Source organism: Carassius gibelio, chromosome A23 (genome assembly GCF_023724105.1).
Source record: "Carassius gibelio isolate Cgi1373 ecotype wild population from Czech Republic chromosome A23, carGib1.2-hapl.c, whole genome shotgun sequence".
Classification (NCBI taxonomy): Eukaryota; Metazoa; Chordata; class Actinopteri; order Cypriniformes; family Cyprinidae; genus Carassius; species Carassius gibelio.
This window is the reverse complement of record NC_068393.1, coordinates 3,545,099-3,562,145: the sequence shown is the minus strand read 5'-3', so window position 1 is coordinate 3,562,145 and position 17,047 is coordinate 3,545,099. Positions and strand designations below refer to the sequence as shown.

Here is a 17,047-nt window from a genome sequence, read left to right as displayed (position 1 = left end):
ATCAGATTGGCTGTAAGTCCATCAGTTTGCAAAGCTTTGAGAACCTCACCTCACTGTCATTTTCAGTTCCTGGCTTCAATAGAAGCTACACTGGCCTTTCTGATGGGTTTTAATTAACGTATGGATTGAAGCAATGAACTGGAGCTGAAAGGACTAGAATGCAGCCAGAGCTTTGGTGGCTGAGGATGCTGTCCGTCTCTGAGGTCAGAGGTCAGAGAAAAGGGCTATTTCAGGAGTAAGTGGATTAGATGGGAGGGAGTCTGAAATAGCTGCTTTATAGTCACTCTTTGGCTTGATGTGAGCACAGAACAGCAGTGTTAACTCTACCCTCAGTCAGACACTTGCCGTTTGAAAATGACCAGGATGTACAGCCGATCTGGATGGATCCATGAGCTTTGCACGGTGAAGAAGATTATGCATCTTACAGGAAGACAAAATAGATGATATATTGACACAAGTTATCAAATCAGCGGTGGATTCAGTGGATCGAAGGGAAAGTACAGTTGATTTTCTCTAGCTGTGTTTGGGTGAGTAATTACTCATTCTCGAGAATCAGTGATGAGTAAAGAAATTAACATGACGGCCGGAAAATACTTTTTAATGGATGTCTGAGACGCAAATATCATTTGTATGAAGACAAGTTATATATCACTTTATATTTCACTCAAGAACAAAACCAAACTCTGTTTTGAATAAAGAATGTAACCTGACTTTTTTGACGATTAACCACACTACCATCCCATATTGTAGTTACTGTATTGCATCTGGATGTTTAACTTTTGAAGGGTTATTTTTAATAGCAGACATTATATATGATTTAATAAACAAATTAAAGTTAATATTAATGAACAGTTTATATATTGTTTTTGGAGTAATAAGAAGTGGGGAGAAATCGTACTTGTACAACGGTACATGCTTTCATCAACTGTTCTCAACATTGATTTTAATAAGAAATGTTTCTTAAGCATCACTCAAGACTTGAGGAATGATGCAGAAAATTCAGCTTATTTTTTATTTTTGTTTTACTGTATTTGTGATCAAATAAGTGCATGTCACTGATAATAAGTGACATCTTTAAAATAATAATAATCTTCCTTAAAACTTTGCTTTGTAGTCTGTAGTGCTAATTCATTTATCATGTGCCCAAACAGATATTGCCATGGAGGAAGGAGTATCATGGACTTTGGTAAGGAATGGCAAAAACTAAATAATAAATGTATGTAATAGTCAAATAATAACTGTCAGATCTATGTTTTATCCATTTGTCATTTTTAAAGACATTTTGAGTTCCTTAAATGAAATTTACTTAGTAAAGCAACAAGGATTTCCATGTCTACCTGAGATATATATTGCAGAACTGAGCCTCCACTGGAGAGAGGTTTTCAACACTATCTCACGGCCAATTCGTACGTATTTTACGAGGTGGCTTATTCGTACGAGTTTGTACGACCTCACTCATACGATTTTATACAATTTGGCTAAACCCCAGTGACGGTTAGGTTTAGGTGGGGTGTTAGGTGTAGGTCATTCGTACAAATTCATACGAATTGTGCAACTCGTAAAATATGTACGATTTGGCAACAATCGTATGAATTTGTATGAGTGTGGTCGTACGTATTCGTACGAATAAGCCACCTTGTGAAAAATTTACGAATTGCTGTGAGATCGGGATGGGTTTTGCTCACCTGAGCAGATTCTTAAAGGAATTAATTTCAAGTGATCACTCTGCTGATTTTCTAAATAATGATGTCTGTTTGTTTTTTAAAGTGACGGGTTCCAGGGTTCCCAGAGCGAAATGCACAATAGCTCAAGAGGTGCTATGTTATGTGATCCCCTACCGTTTGCAGTGCTCCGTGGGATGTGGTGGGCAGAACTGCAAGTATGAGGATCCTTCACACTGGAGTGAAGACGACCAGGCCATCAGAGGAATCTACTCGTCTTGGTACACTGCCTGCACTTACACCTGTTTACTTAAACATGGCCTTTTCCAAATGAGGTTAAGCCTTTGGCAGTCTTATGAACCCAAGCTTCTCTGTATGTTGTGTTCTCCCAGCACATCAACATATCACGTTCACTGTTCTCTTATCAAACAGTTACAAAAATAAAGAGTCCTTTCCCTAAAATGTTCCCTCTATAGAAAGTAATTATCCCAACTCATGGTTCCTCTTTGTTTGTTTTTTAGGATCACTGACAATCTGCTTGCCATGGCCCGCCATTCTACCAAAATCATGGAAAGGTTTGAAGTAATAGACCAGTTTTTGAGGTAAAACTGATGATTGTGCTTTAGAAAACTGTTCTGGGGTATGTGTTACACTCTTATGATTTGGTGTTTCATCGTGTTAAGATATGGTTTGAGGAGCGTTATTAACCTCCAGTGCCCTGGTGAACATGCCAGCTGTGGAGACCCACTGGATCCCCAGAGCGGCTTCACGTACCGACCGGAGACATTCATGGAGGCTGGCAGTGAGTGACTTGCTTTTTGTACATTGTCTGATTCTGAAAAACTTTTAAATTTCATTGCGTTTTCTGTGTAATGTGACAATTAGAAGTTAAAGAGATTAAAAATCTTCTTGTGACACATTAAGTAAAAACACAGCTGTGGTTGTTCTTATATTTTCAGGTTGTAAAGGTACTCTTGTTACTTTATTTTAGTATATTTCTACAACTTTAGATGGAATGACTGTGGTGTGGCGTCTCTCACATCCATCTTGGATATGGTGAAAGTCATGTGTTTTGCCCTCCAAGAAGGCAAGATGGCTGTTCACTGTCACGCAGGGCTTGGCAGAACAGGTACAGTTCTGTTTTGTAGGTTTGAAATACAGTATATTTATAATGAAATGAAAATACATCTTTTTGGGGTGATGTGGCTTATAAGTTGCTGGTTTGATCCCCACGAGCAGCCATAAGCTATTATTATAAGCACTACTCATGCAGTGAGTACAAGCTTCTAAAAATGTGTTATATTTCTAAAGATAGCAATAGCCTTATGGACAGTGCTCCAGGTGACTCAAGTATATTTACATTTACATTTACACAGACTCATTTAGCCCAAGCTTTTACATTAAAGCATTATATATTCTTTTAAATTCAAGCATTCTTTAGGAATCAAACCCATCACTATGGCATGTTAGTGCTCAGGGCTTGATAAATGCATGGGCCCTGGGCACTAGACCAGAGAGGGGCAGAACCGAATTACCGCTGCCCCCAGAAAGTGATTTCAACAGAGGGGCCCCTTTAAATCAGTCCGTGCCTAGGGCACCGCCGCATCGTAATCCTGCCCTGCTAATGCCATACTCTACAGCTACAGGACGGCTTTTCTGATCCCTGACAGTCCTTATAAATAAAGACAAAAAAGCCCTAATAAATAATCCTGTAGTAAAATGTTTCATCCGAACTGCAACATCACAAGATGTACGCTTTTTGGATACTAATTCTTTTAACTTTTTTGTTGTTATAGGTGTGTTGCTGGCCTGTTTCTTGTTGTTCACCACACAGATGACAGCAGACCAAGCCATTGTGTTAGTTCGAAGCAAACGACCTAACTCTATCCAGACTAGAGGACAGCTCCAGTGTGTCAGGCGGTTTGCTCAGTTCCTGGTTCCGCTAAGGAATGTGTTTGCTAACGCTGAGCCTAGAGCACCGCCTGTCACTCTTTCACAATACTTGATCCGCCAGAAACATATACTGCATGGATATGAGGCTCGGAAGTTGAGATACATGCCAAAGCTTGTCCCCGTTATTTGCAGACTCCTACTGGACATCGCAGAGAATCGCCAGGTTATCGAGGAGGACATTGTCGAGGTTCCTGATGTAACACCCGTGGTAGAGAAAAAGTTTAATGAAAATTCAATACATCAGTTAAACAGAGAGATATTGGAAAATGGGACGACTCTGAACAGTCCCCGTCTTCCAGGTCTACCCAGAGCCAACAGAGGCAACACACAACCTCTTTACTATGTCCGTAAGAGCCTCAGCTACAGCGAGTCTGACCTCCAGAGGTTAGCAGCGTCTTTAAACCTCTCGGATAACCCTCTCTGGGTTTTAGCCAGCATCCACTCAACTACCATCAACGATCAGCTGGGAGCTGTCAAGTGTGTTTCCCAGAACTACGTCGCTCCTTCTCTGGGGGCTTGTAAGCACAATCCCATCTACAGCTCAACCAACAATATATGGGAGCTGAAAACTCATATGGACCAGACAGAAGGATCTCCACTGCTCAAAACCAGGAGACAGTCTGTCCTGCAGCGAAGCCAATCTCTAGGCATTTCAGATGAGAAAAGCACCACAAGCATTGCCCGAATACTGTCCTACTGGAGGAAAGACTGCAAGCAAAGCACTGACCCTGACGAGGCTCAACACATTGAGAAAGAGCATTCGGAGGTGCCCTTCATCACTGTCCAGTCCGAGCTGTCTCTGGAGTCACGTCGCCTCCTGGTGGCTCAGTCCCTTGCAGTAGACCTCGAGAAGGATGGAGAGAAGGAGCAAATTCAGAAGGTGTCTACTTGGCAGGTAGATGCATGTACTGATTTACTAAGACAGGTGTGCAGAACTACCATGGTTTGCAAATAAGCCTGAAGAACTTGATTAGCTGGATCAGGTGTGTTCAGTTAGGGCTGTGGCCCTTCAGGAACTGAGTTCTGCACCCCTTTACTTAGAATAAATATTGAAGTTAAGGGCAGGGATTGGTAACTCCCATCCTGGAGGGCCACACTACTTCAATCCCTAATCAAAGTGACCTGACGAAATCCAACCAAACAGTTTTTAGAATATCTGCTCCATTTACTTTATATACCATCAGATTTGGACTTGATCTTGTGGTCTTCTTGACCTGAATCAATGTTTTGTTGTGTGGTCTCAGAGAAGACAACAGTCTATTTCCATTGTACTTCAGGAGATGATTACAAGTTGCCACTGTATCTTCACTGTTTTAGAGAGGTTGCATGGCTGAAATACTTTTTATTTGTTCTTAGTTCATTGTTTAAATGAGTTTCAAAGAAAAGTTGGGAGGAACATGTTAATTTAATCTGACCAATCAGCACCTGAAGAGGGGTATATAAGCTGCTGCTTATATCGGTCCTATATGACTTATAGTTATTCTGTTCTACTGGTATCCCTATGCTTGTCATCCTTATATCCTCCTCCGGTCACTACTAAATCTAGTCAGTCCTTGAGGGAATTCAGGCTAGGGTCGAGTTCAACAGCAGGCCAAACCTCTTCATTAAAGATTACATAAAGATGGGATCTTGTGAAGTCAGCAACCTGGTCTGGTTGTTGAACCACTTCTGGTGGTTCTGTTGACAACTCTGCATCCAAGTGCTTACAATGAGTTTTAGCATGTAGAGTTTTATTCTGCCTCCCTCCAATTCATCCTCATAGTCTCACTGAAGACAGGCAGCTCTGCATGTTGGACCTAATTGACCTGATCGGTAATCCCTGCTCCCCTTAGTTACTCTTGCTCAGTCTAATAGAGCTGCTCACTGTCTACAATGACAGCTTTCAGTGTGAAAACAGTGTAAAAATGACATGGAGGGATTTATAACATATTTTAAAATAAATATGGTGGGTAACAGATCACAATGCAAGCAGGAGAAGCCTCGTTACAGTCAGGATTGTAAATGACAAAATCCAGGATTCATGTACCGCAGGGTAGGATTAAATTAAATTATGTTTTTATAAACAAGATTCAGGAGGAGCGCGTTAGATACTTAGCCTAATCGACACAGGTGGACCATAATCAAGAAATCAATCCCATAGAATAAATATCACTGACTTACCTCTATCCATTGACGGTTTATCAGCATCCTTCCTCCACCCCATCTCCTCATTTCAAGTTCACTTTATAAATAGATGGGGAGGGGGGGTGGGGGGGTCTAGATTCGGGCCATTCCCGAGCTCGGAGCCCTTCCCCTGACAGCACAACAAATACGCATACCATACCTCAGCTAATTATATGTAAGCGTGAACTAGTGAATTTACATTAAAACAGTTGGGACATGGAAAGGCACTGAAATGTAGATCTTCATTTATTTGTTTTTGGCTTACCCTGTGCATGACGTAAGAAGTAATTAGCTTTGTACATTATATGGACTCACTGACTTCAATGTTAGCTAGTTTTAGTTGGAGATACACTGCAGCACAAGATGAAATTAACGTTCTACTTGAGCAGATGAAATTTTTAACTTAATCAGAGTATGGCAATCAGAAAATGTACATTTTCGTCTTCACTGGGATTAGGGTTGAATGTTTAGGGACATTTAGCTCTGTTTTGTTTGGATTTAGGAAATGTAATAAAATAAATTCCATTGCCCATCCTCTTAGGATACCTGGAATGACTGTTACAACCAGGCACATCATTTTGTCATTTCTGTAGCATAAACACCATCAAACCGATGTGAGCTTCGGATCTTCCCATGTGTCTCTGTGGTGCTGTAACCTAAAGATGTCCGAGGTCCACTCCCCATGCAACTGATATTCGACTGCCATTGGCTCATCTGTGTTCGATGAAAGGGGCTTACCGATAGGTCAACTGTTGTCTCATCTGGCTAGCAATCTGGTCACATCATATAGATAATATGGCCTAAACTTTCTGAATGTAACATTTGTAAATTTGTTAATTCTTCTCTGCAGACCGATCTTAATCTTCAAGGTGCGTGGGAGCGACTGTGTTTGGAAAAAGACCCATTTATTCTGTCTGGAGTCATGTGGTCCTGGCTGGAGCAGCTCAAAGAGCCAATCATCTCAGATCATGATGTTCACACACTTACAGGGACCTGCCAGGACCCCCAAACTGTGCTCAATTGCCTAGATAGGGTAAGATTTAAATATCAAATCTTTTCTTTTAAACTTAATTCAATTTAGATTTATGGTTCAGTATGACTGTCAAGAGACATTTTCATTTTGAATGATGTGACTCCATTCTTATTACCATCTTCAGGCTTCAAAAGAAACAGTGATGTGTATTCTGGACTGCTTTGCTCACGTATTAACAATACCCGAGGAAGTCGAGAGCACTTTCCTGGAGCGAGCCACCAAAGCCTTCACAAAGGTACTGTTTTGTAATTCTGAGATCTTCTAAAATAGGTTGCATGCATAATCTAATTTACTTCGGTGCTCTCTTTAGATGAAAAACACAGATGGTGGGAAGAGTGTCCACAAAATAATGAACGGGATCTTGAAGATTGTCCTGCATGATTTGAGGTCGGCAGCCATGAACGAGTTTGAGGTCTAACACATGTGACATTAACTAGATGAACATCTTAATTACGAAGAGAATTTGTCTATTTACATCTTTGTCCAACATCAAAGACAAGCTCTACATCTGTTGCAGCAGTTTCTTTGGTTGTTTCTCAGGTCTTGGTTCTGATGAGGAATCCAACATGTAATTTAGCCCACAGATAAACTAATTATATTTGTAGAAATTGGAAATGCATTTTGCATGGTAAATTATTTGATGTAAAAGAAATACCATGCACCGTATATTATGTGCCATAGTGCTAATACTTGAAAAGCATTGCAACTGAAATTTTTGTACCAACTGTCTGTACAGTTATTTGTAATAAAATAATTAGATTGCAGACAACTAAAAAGAAAAGAATCTTTTGAGATTAGCTTTATTGCAAAGAGGAAAAGTTAGTCATATTATAGTTATATATTTTATGCAAACAATCCCACAATTCCCTGTAACCTTTTTGATATCCAAAACCATTTTTAATTGTCTCATTATTCTAAGAGCATCTCATGCTATACATGGATCTCGGTTGTGTTTATCAAAAGCATCGTAAGCTAAGTTGATTGTAGAGACCATTGGTGGCAATGGATCTACGATCTACTCAGGGGCTTACGATGTTTTTGGGAAAAGCAGCCCTAGTCAGTAAGTACAAAAGATCTCAATACATCTGGTGGTTTTGAGGTCAGAAATCAAAGGTATAAGCCTTCAGAACATCGTTCCCATCCACAGACTCCACAGAGCCCACAATAGTCGAATAATCACAGGCAACGTTGGTGAATCCTCTGCAAATACATATTTATACAAAATAGTCAATTTACCTGTCAAAACAGGGTGCATGTAAAAATCAAAAATCACCTGACAGTATGGGAGATGTGCTGTACCTGGATCTTGTGAAGGAGCCTCCGAGCAAATGATATTGGCTTTCAAGTGCAAGTCCATGTTCTGGATCGTTTCTCCAGGTCAGTATTCTGAGGGACAGGTCACGAGATGCTGTCACCACCCTAAAACTGTCCTGCAAGATAGCACAATTCATTTTTATGTCAAACTGTCCACAGGGAGAGTTTTTATATTGATAGGTCAAACCGCTTACCACACAAAGAGCAGTGATTGGCTGTAAATGGTCTTCAAAACTAGCAACAAGTTCTCCTTTAAATGTGTAGACCTTCAGATGGTTTCCGTCTGTAACTAGAAGAGTGCTGCTTCCTCTCGCCTCCAGAATGACGTCCGAACGATGGCTTAGTGCCACCTGAAAAGAGGCGACTTGCTGAGCTAAAATGGGAATGCATGACATATTGTATCAGTAATGATTATTGCATTATAATAATTTTATTTGTAATTTGTGTTCAAAATATAAAAAGAAATATGAAAGCAACATGTTTTTTTTTTTTTTAAGGCCAACCTTGTGTCTCCTTTTTGTATTTGGACTCCTTCATGGTAAGGTCAAAGACTGAGAGTGTGTTGTTGTTGAAGCGGCCATCAGAATGGATGACTGCGAGCCGTGAGGGTTGAGACGGCAGAAACAAAGCAGCACAACAGCCAGTGACTGGCAGACTGTGATACAGACTGTCCTCATTTTCAGCAGGGAAACACACACTGTCACTGTAGAAAACCTCCCAAGAACACACCAGATGACATTCATTTCAAAATAAAATACCAAACTTTCAAACGAGATGACTATAATGCTTTTAAAGTTATAAAAAAATGTGATGCAGGGATGACACATTATTGTAAGCCCAGAGATGAGTTAGCATTTTAGCACTTCGTCCTGAACTCAATGGGAATTTTTTTCATTGCCTGAAATAACATCAGTGGTCATGGAGTTTGGTTACTGAGCAAACAGATCTGTAGATGATGCAGTCAACATGTGATTGCACTACAACATCTAGACCAACCAGGGACTTGTGTGAGGATCCTGTTTGTGGACTTCAGTTTGGCTTTCAGTACAATCATCCCAGCACTCCTCCAGACTAAACTAAACCAGCTCTCTGTGCCTAGCTCCATCCGCCGATTAGGGATGTAATGATTTACTCAACTCACAATTCGATTTTCTCAGATTGAAGACATTATACAGTAAATGATAAGCTGTTGTTTTATTAGGCCATTGATGCACGTTTCTTTGTGAAACTGAAATATAACAAAACAAAACTAACACAAACCCCAAAATCAAACAAGTTACAAAAATAAATCTCTTAATATGAACAAACTAAGGCTTTGTCTGTGCTCTTTCCAATTAAAATTAGAGGCAACAACTGGATTTTAATCATGATCCAAACAAAGATGCAGCATACATGCAGCATGAGTAGTTTTTATCTTAAATTAAGCTGTATAATTATAAAATCTGAACCAAAAACAGAACGTTCTGACTTTAGTTTTATGAAACTATGCTACATAAAACATATCAGAAAGAAACAGCAGACTAGCTGAGAGAGAGCAGATTCACTCTCTGACAGCAGGTGGTGCTCATGAACAACAATGATTTAGTGTTTCCTGGATTAATGCTGTAAACAGAGCTGTGAAAAGAAAATATACTCTTTTCTGCGCTTTGTTTGGCATCCCAACCGGTTTGAATCATCACATATTGTAACTGATTTTCAACCGGCTCGCAGTTAATCTCTGGCTTGCTTAGTTGGGGTCACTTCATCTACAGCGATATCATTGACTTGATTGCAAAAAAAATGCACAGACACTATTTAACTGAACAGAGATGACATCACTGAATTCAATGATGAACTGCCTTTAACTATCATTTTTCATTATTGACACACTGTTTTCCTAATGAATGTTGTTCAGTGCTTTGACACAATGTATTTTGTTTAAAGCGCTATATAAATAAAGTTGACTTGACTTGACTTAATCGTTACATCCCTACCGCCAATGGATCACCAGCTTTCTGACAGATAGGAAACAGTTAGTGAGACTGGGGAAATCAAACAGCTGCTCCACCAACACTGGTGCCCCTCAGGGCTGCGTCCTCTCCCCTCTGCTCTTCTCCCTGTACACCAACGACTGCACCTCTAAACACCCCTCTGTCAAGCTCCTGAAGTTTGCAGACGACACTACAGTCATTGGCCTCATCCAGGACGGTGATGAGTCTGCTTACAGACAGGAGGTAAAAGAGCTGGCTGTCTGGTGCAGTCTTAACAACCTGGAGCTGAACACGCCCAAAACAGTGGAGATGATCGTGGACTTTAGGAGAAACCCCCCTGCACTTCATGAACAGCACTGTGACAGCAGTGGAGTCATTCAGATTCGCCAGCTGAGGAAGTTAAACCTGCCACAGGAGCTGCTCACACAGTTCTACTCAGCTGTCATTGAGTCTGTACTGTGTACTTCAATAACTGTCTGGTTTGGTTCAGCTACAAAATCAGACATCAGAAGACGGTTCGGACTGCTGAAACGATTATTGGTGCTCCCCTGCCCACCCTTCCAGAGTGAGGAAAAGGGCTCAGAAAATCACTCTGGATCCCTCACATCCATCTCCTTTTTCAACTCTTGCCATCTGACCGGCGTTACAGAGCACCAAACACCAGGACAGGCCAGGCGCAAGAGCAGTTTCTACCCCAGACAATCTACCTCAAGAACCATTAAATGTTCTCCTCGACTGTTCCTTGAATGAGCAAACATATTTGGCAATAAAGCGCACTCTGACTCTGATTTTGGCCTTTTCACATTTTATTCTACTACTACTGTTTTTTTTTTTCAAAGCTTTTCCTTGAATGCGGTTGCTAACAAGTGTCCAAACAGAACTACAGAGGTTGTCAGATATTATACCTCATCACACATCTACGAACACATTCACATCCTCCCTGTGTTTAAAATCATTCTCCTACAAACCATTCAAACTCAAAAACTAGTCTATATTTGTTCTTATAGAGTTTATATTCTATTTCTTTATATCTCTTTAACTATGGCAATTTTATTTAGGCTTCAAAATTCATAAAAGTTGTGAAATGCTTAAGAATAATAAATGTTTGCAGGTCACAGTTTATTTTCTGAAAATATCCAGAAGCCAATGGTAAAATCCTGTTGTGTTTCTGTCAAGGAATCAAATGTCTGGGTTGGCCTACAGAAATCCATCATCACTGCAGAACTATATAACCACTGTTCAATACAAATTAACAGTAACAACCGCTGATAAACTGTTCATAATATTCCAGCATTGTACTTTTACCATTTGTTTCCTCCACAGAAACACAGTTTTAACCCTTGAACCAAACCATTGAGCTCTGACATGATACACTGCAGTAAAACGTTAGATTTGAAGAAAAACACTATTTTTATTTTTAATTGGAAAAAGAACAAAGGTACACGTAATATATATGTTACACTTTTTAAATGGCTATGAAGAGTTTATTCTTTGAAGCACTGTAAATGACAATACAATTTACAAACGAATAACATCTATTGTAACAATGAAATCGACTGAAATCAGCTTAGAGAGCGTTTGCCTTACCTTCGGGCTCAAGTCAACATTTTCTTTGGAGGCAGTGAATATCCATTTTTGATCTGGTGATGAGCGGAGGAGGTTTAAACTGAAGGAGTCGCACACCACGTGCCTGGAGACTTCAGACAGCGCAGGGCAAGTCAAGACCACCAGAGACCCTAGAACACTTCCCACCTAAAAACACAAGATTAGGCCTCCACCATATACTACTGATTCACTGGGCAATGACTACACATTTACCAAAGAAGTCTGATTATGCATGATAGCCTACCACGAGGAAAGAGCTGTCTCTGTTGTTGAATGACAGCAGCGTGGTCTTCGAGTATCCTGACTGGAAGCAGCCCACCTCCTCTCCAGTCGCACCCTGCCAGGTTTTGATTGTTCCCGTGTTATCAGAAGTGATAACAACGGCCTGCAGCGGATCAACTGTGATGTCCTGCATGGGGCTCTGAGCAGGGCTGGACCATAAATTAACACCCTGCATGGAATATCAAAATAAATCTTAGATGAATACCATTTTTGATTTTGGGGTGAAATATGCCCCAGGCATTTCTTGAGATCCAGATTCATTCCTGCACACTTTGATGAGGTCTCTACCACATGAAGGAGAACGCCTGTGATACCTTGTGAATGTCCCATGCTTTGACTGTGCCGTCTGTAGATGCACTGCACACCACTGGTGTCTGCTTCCACACGTCTGAGCAGCCGTCGTTTCCTACCAGGTATGTAAAACCAACAATCCTGCCTGTGCAATCAGAGAAAGACTCATGAAGACTACATTAACTGAGCAGCATTTCAAATAGCTGGGATGCGATCACTTGCCTTTATGGCCTCGCAGGCTTTTGCATGTGTAGTCTGCACAGGACCTGCCTGTTTTCATCTTCATCTCCAGGTGAGAGCGGCGCAGGTAATAAGCCTTCCACGAGTGTGTTCCCGCGTCCGAGAGCAGCTGAGAAACATTGCAGAAACTCCATCTCTGCAGACACATTCTCCTACACAAGGATATGCTCTTAACAGTCTCACAGTGTAAAGCACAAGGTATAAATCGATATCAGCTTTTCAACATCATAAGATGAATGCATTTTGCCTATACAGATAATTATCTTGAGTGACTTACCTCCAAAGCCATGGCGTCTCTGCAGCATGATACCATTCCTAAACAAAGAGAGTATTTTCATGTCTTTTGTAGTGGGATCCAAAAGTCTGACCACAGCTTCTATTTTTTCTCAAAAAATAAATAATTGAATACATACAGATACATAAATACATGCATATATATATATATATATATATATATATATATATATATATATATATATATATATATATGTGTGTGTGTGTGTGCGTGTGTGTGTGTGCGTGTGTGTGTGTGCGTGTGTGTGTGTGTGTGTGTGTTTATATATATATATTAGTGCTGTCAATCGATTAAAAAAAATTAACTAATTAATCGCACAATTTTTAAAAATTAATCGCGATTAATCGCGATTAATCGCAATTAAAAGACTGAAACTTTTTGGATATGTAAATGTAAAATGTAAATAATTAATGTAAACTCAAGACATTTAAATTTAAATTCAAAATATTTAAATTCAAAATATGATTGTTTATTGGAATTTTTGTTTAACTTGTAACACAGATTTTCTCATGTAAACAACATACCTGCAATAAACCATCAATATCCTCCAAATTAACTGTTGGCTTGAAAGCCATATTTATTACAGAAATAAAAACACAGGCATGTAAGTACCATTTGAATTTCAAAACAATCAATGCCAATGAAAAACAAAAATGATTTCCATGTTGAATTCTAAGTGGACTGCAAAAAAATTCCAAAGTATAGTCATTGCCAGTGCTTTAAGTGGGCCAGTAAGCACCAGCACTCAGTACCGCCACTTCCAAATATAGCTCTTGAGCGTACCGCCACCTCTCCGTGCGCCCAGAATGTGCTTGTAGCGTACCGGTACGCTCATTTGGACATCTGTTTTAATAGAGGTTTTAATCTTTTACCTGCACTGCCGATTTTCAGAGCGCCCTTCACAATGCAAGCTTCCTAATTCATCCCACCCAGAGCAGAAACTACATTACCCATTCACCCTTAAGTCATACAAGTGAATAGCGCATGTGTCGCTTTTCCCACTGTTAAGTGTCAACAACTCAACGTGGCCGGAGAAGGTGTGTGTGAAACTCGTTGTGAGTTATACTAAAGCAAAATCTTGAGTATTTATTGTCTGATAAACATTAAAAACTGTCTGCGGAGGTTGAGTCGTCCTGCAGCCCCCGCTGGCTGTTCATTGGCTGCAGCATCTTTTTTCTAAGTTCTAAAAAAATACCGTAGACGGCAAGGCACAAATTTAGATATTCATTTATCTAATTAATCTATAGCCTATGCACAAAGACAATATGATCTTTTTGTCCCCTTTTTGTTTTAAAGCTTGATGAAGAGAGAGAGCGCAAGTTGCTGCAGCTGCGAGGAGGACAGTGATGCACGCGTACAGGAGTGATTGACAGTTCGCGGCACTGTGTACAAAAAATACTCCGCTACACAATTATTTCGTTTAAGCTTATTAACGTTAGCGTTACAGAAAGGTCTGATTTACGCACTGTTACAGTCATTTTTTTTTTTTTTTTAAACAATGACATTTGAGTTCATGATTTTAATGTTGCTGTTTCTTGTGGCAGACTAAATGAAGAGTAATGTTTCTTGTGGCAGATTGAAGAGTAATCCGGCAGAGTTTTATACTGAAACTTTCCGTCTAAAAGTCCTTCCTTGGTCTTATCCATATTTCTTTGCACGTTAAACACACAAGGCCACAACTGGAAATAAAAAAACTGCAACCGCGTTAATTGCGTTATTTTATTTTAACGCGTTAAATATTTCAAATTAATCGAATGCGTTAACGCGCTAATTTTGACAGCACTAATATATATATATATATATATATATATATATATATATATATATACACTTTATAAATACATTATTGTAATCTTAACTCTATGGCCTGTCTTTTTTATTACTTCAAATTAATTCTGATATTTTAAAATTCAATTGTGTGTTTTCAATTTAGTGTCTAGTCAGTTTATCAGTGTCAATGTTCAGGCATCACTTTTATTTATCCAGCAGCAGTATATATATATATATATATATATATATATATATATATATATATATATATATATATATATATATATATATATATATATATATAACAACGTGATAACCGTCGCATCAGTGTGTCCAGAATGACTGTGCTATTGTAATAAACCTCTGGTGCTTCATCTGTATCGGGAGGAGATCTGCACTGTTTTAGAGGCGGTTGGTTCCGAATTGAGCCGACGCCTACTTTTAAATGAATCCTCATTCAGGGTCGCTTACCTTACAAACTGTGGATGCTCTGATTAAATCTTCATCATGAAGAAGTGAGAAAATACTAATCAGACAGTCCAGAGGTAAACTTTGCCAGATCTCCATTTCTCCAGTTCTCGCAGTCCTGCCACTGCACTGCCGGAACTTTCAGTTTCGTGCGTAATGACGCATTCTACGGAACAACGTCAGGGACAGAGAGCACACATATCTATGACTGTGAGCATGTATAACATAAAATACTGATCACGCAATAATTTAATCATTTTGTAAAGTCCTACTGAAAACCTACTTGAAATGTTGTCATTAATCAAGAACAAAATATTACAAAAGTCTACAGTACAGAGTCTATTGTACATGTTAATCGTATTCGATGTTAAACATTGTTATTGTCATTATTTCATCACCTTTAAAATAAACAAAACGGTGTCTTAAAGTAAATCACGGTGTAGAGTACCACAATTAAAGAAAATGAACGATGTGATATATGTAAGAGGTCAATTTCCCCATACTGCGCTCGTCATCAGCAGAGTGGCGCAGCGGAAGCGTGCTGGGCCCATAACCCAGAGGTCGATGGATCGAAACCATCCTCTGCTAAGATGTAATTTTATTCTCTTGAAACTTGTGTTTACTGTACGATTTTGAACGTCTCGGAATATCGAGATGAAGTCTCTCAAAGAGCAAATTTTATTTATATTCAGTAACTCCTGGTCTAGGATCTGTTTCTTGGTAACATTAGCAATAACGAAATAGATTTGGCAAACAGTGCAGTACAGTGCCCTTCTGCTTTGGAAAGAGTCAAGAGATTTTGCAGAGGTGAGCAATGCAGCCATTCATTAAAATGTTTGTTGATTTTTTTTTTTTTTTTACTTTGTGAGATCGTGATGAATGAGTGACAGTGAATAAATTTAGTGTTTGCATGCAGGTTTCAAGTGAAGGTGTAATTTTTAACAAGTTGATAGAAACAAAGCTCTATAAATTAAAGCATACAAAATTATGTACACACCCGAATAGTTTGCATAACCCAGAGACGTACAAGTCCATTGCCCCCGCAATTAAGTAACAAATAAGTAAAATGATAGCGTAGCCTATACTGCATTAATACCGCCAATATTCTCAATTTAATTCCATTTTATTTCCCCTGAAATCATTAAATCACAAAGCCATGTGATTGTGAACTGTAGAACTAAACATAATCAGTTATTGACCTGAATAGACCAGATGAAGCCTGTTTCAGTGGAGGACAAACACTAATCTTTTATCAGATTTAACAACATAAAATATAACTAAACATCTATAAGTTGGTGCATGATGCCGATAGCTATTTGTTTGTGAATGCAGGGCCTTCAGTGTTATTTTAGTATCATTGATATGTTATAGTTTTTGTTAATACTCTTAATTAGATTTTACATTTATATATTTGGTTGTGTGGATCTTAGTTAAAATTTTAGTACTTTGTTGTTTTAGTACTTTGTTTTCATTTATTATTTTATTTTATTTTAAGTATGTATAAGCCTATTAAGTTTTTATAAAGCTAAGTTTTAGATTTGGTTTATTTATTTTTTGTTATTTTAGCCTACTTCAGTATGAAGTGAACAAAAATGTTGCAGTGGCAACTAGCTGAAATAAAATAAGTTTAAGCTTTTAATTATTTTATTTCAGTTAATGTTTATTTCACAAGTAATGTTTTTATGGTTTTATTTTTAATGAACAAAACCCTCATTCAGACCATACTTTTTTCACATCTGTCCACATTCAACAGCAAAAACAGATTTGTGACAACATAGCTCATTTATTTAAAGAAAACCTGAATAAAGCAGTCTTAGTACTTTCTGAATGCACAGTTCTCCATCTCCTTATTTTGGCAATGATAACTTCACATAAAATCTAACAGTTTTACAGAAGAGTGTCAGTATCAGAGAGATCTCCTCACACTGCAGTGACCTTCTCGCTAGCGCTACAGCTGAGTACAGAGTACAGTAATGAGAAGGCATCTGGTCTTGAATTGTGC

At 38.9% G+C, this 17,047-nt stretch overlaps 2 protein-coding genes across 3 annotated transcripts; one reads left to right on the top strand and one right to left on the bottom strand.

Annotated features, from left to right (window-relative positions):
• The first annotated feature begins 331 nt into the window (after nucleotides 1-331).
• LOC127944694 (protein tyrosine phosphatase domain-containing protein 1-like) lies at nucleotides 332-8,600 on the top strand. Of its 2 annotated transcripts, XM_052540872.1 has the most exons (10): nucleotides 332-527; nucleotides 1,152-1,186; nucleotides 1,768-1,942; nucleotides 2,183-2,263; nucleotides 2,345-2,463; nucleotides 2,653-2,790; nucleotides 3,458-4,509; nucleotides 6,628-6,810; nucleotides 6,935-7,045; nucleotides 7,121-8,600. In XM_052540872.1, exons 2-10 carry the CDS (start codon nucleotides 1,177-1,179, stop codon nucleotides 7,226-7,228), a joined length of 1,977 nt encoding a protein of 658 aa, XP_052396832.1. In that variant the 5' UTR covers nucleotides 332-527; nucleotides 1,152-1,176; the 3' UTR covers nucleotides 7,229-8,600. The 2 variants fall into 2 exon arrangements, with proteins under 2 accessions (XP_052396832.1, XP_052396833.1); XM_052540873.1 differs by lacking the exon at nucleotides 2,653-2,790 and having other exon boundaries at nucleotides 333-527.
• Nucleotides 7,595-15,218, bottom strand: fbxw12 (F-box and WD repeat domain containing 12). Its single transcript, XM_052540889.1, has 10 exons — nucleotides 15,049-15,218; nucleotides 12,790-12,827; nucleotides 12,491-12,664; nucleotides 12,296-12,413; nucleotides 11,944-12,150; nucleotides 11,682-11,846; nucleotides 8,628-8,838; nucleotides 8,319-8,497; nucleotides 8,110-8,240; nucleotides 7,595-8,010 (listed from the first exon to the last, which is right to left on the bottom strand). The coding sequence occupies exons 1-10, from the start codon at nucleotides 15,142-15,144 to the stop codon at nucleotides 7,911-7,913; spliced, it is 1,419 nt and encodes a 472-aa protein (XP_052396849.1). The 5' UTR covers nucleotides 15,145-15,218; the 3' UTR covers nucleotides 7,595-7,910.
• Between the last annotated feature and the right edge of the window lie 1,829 nt (nucleotides 15,219-17,047).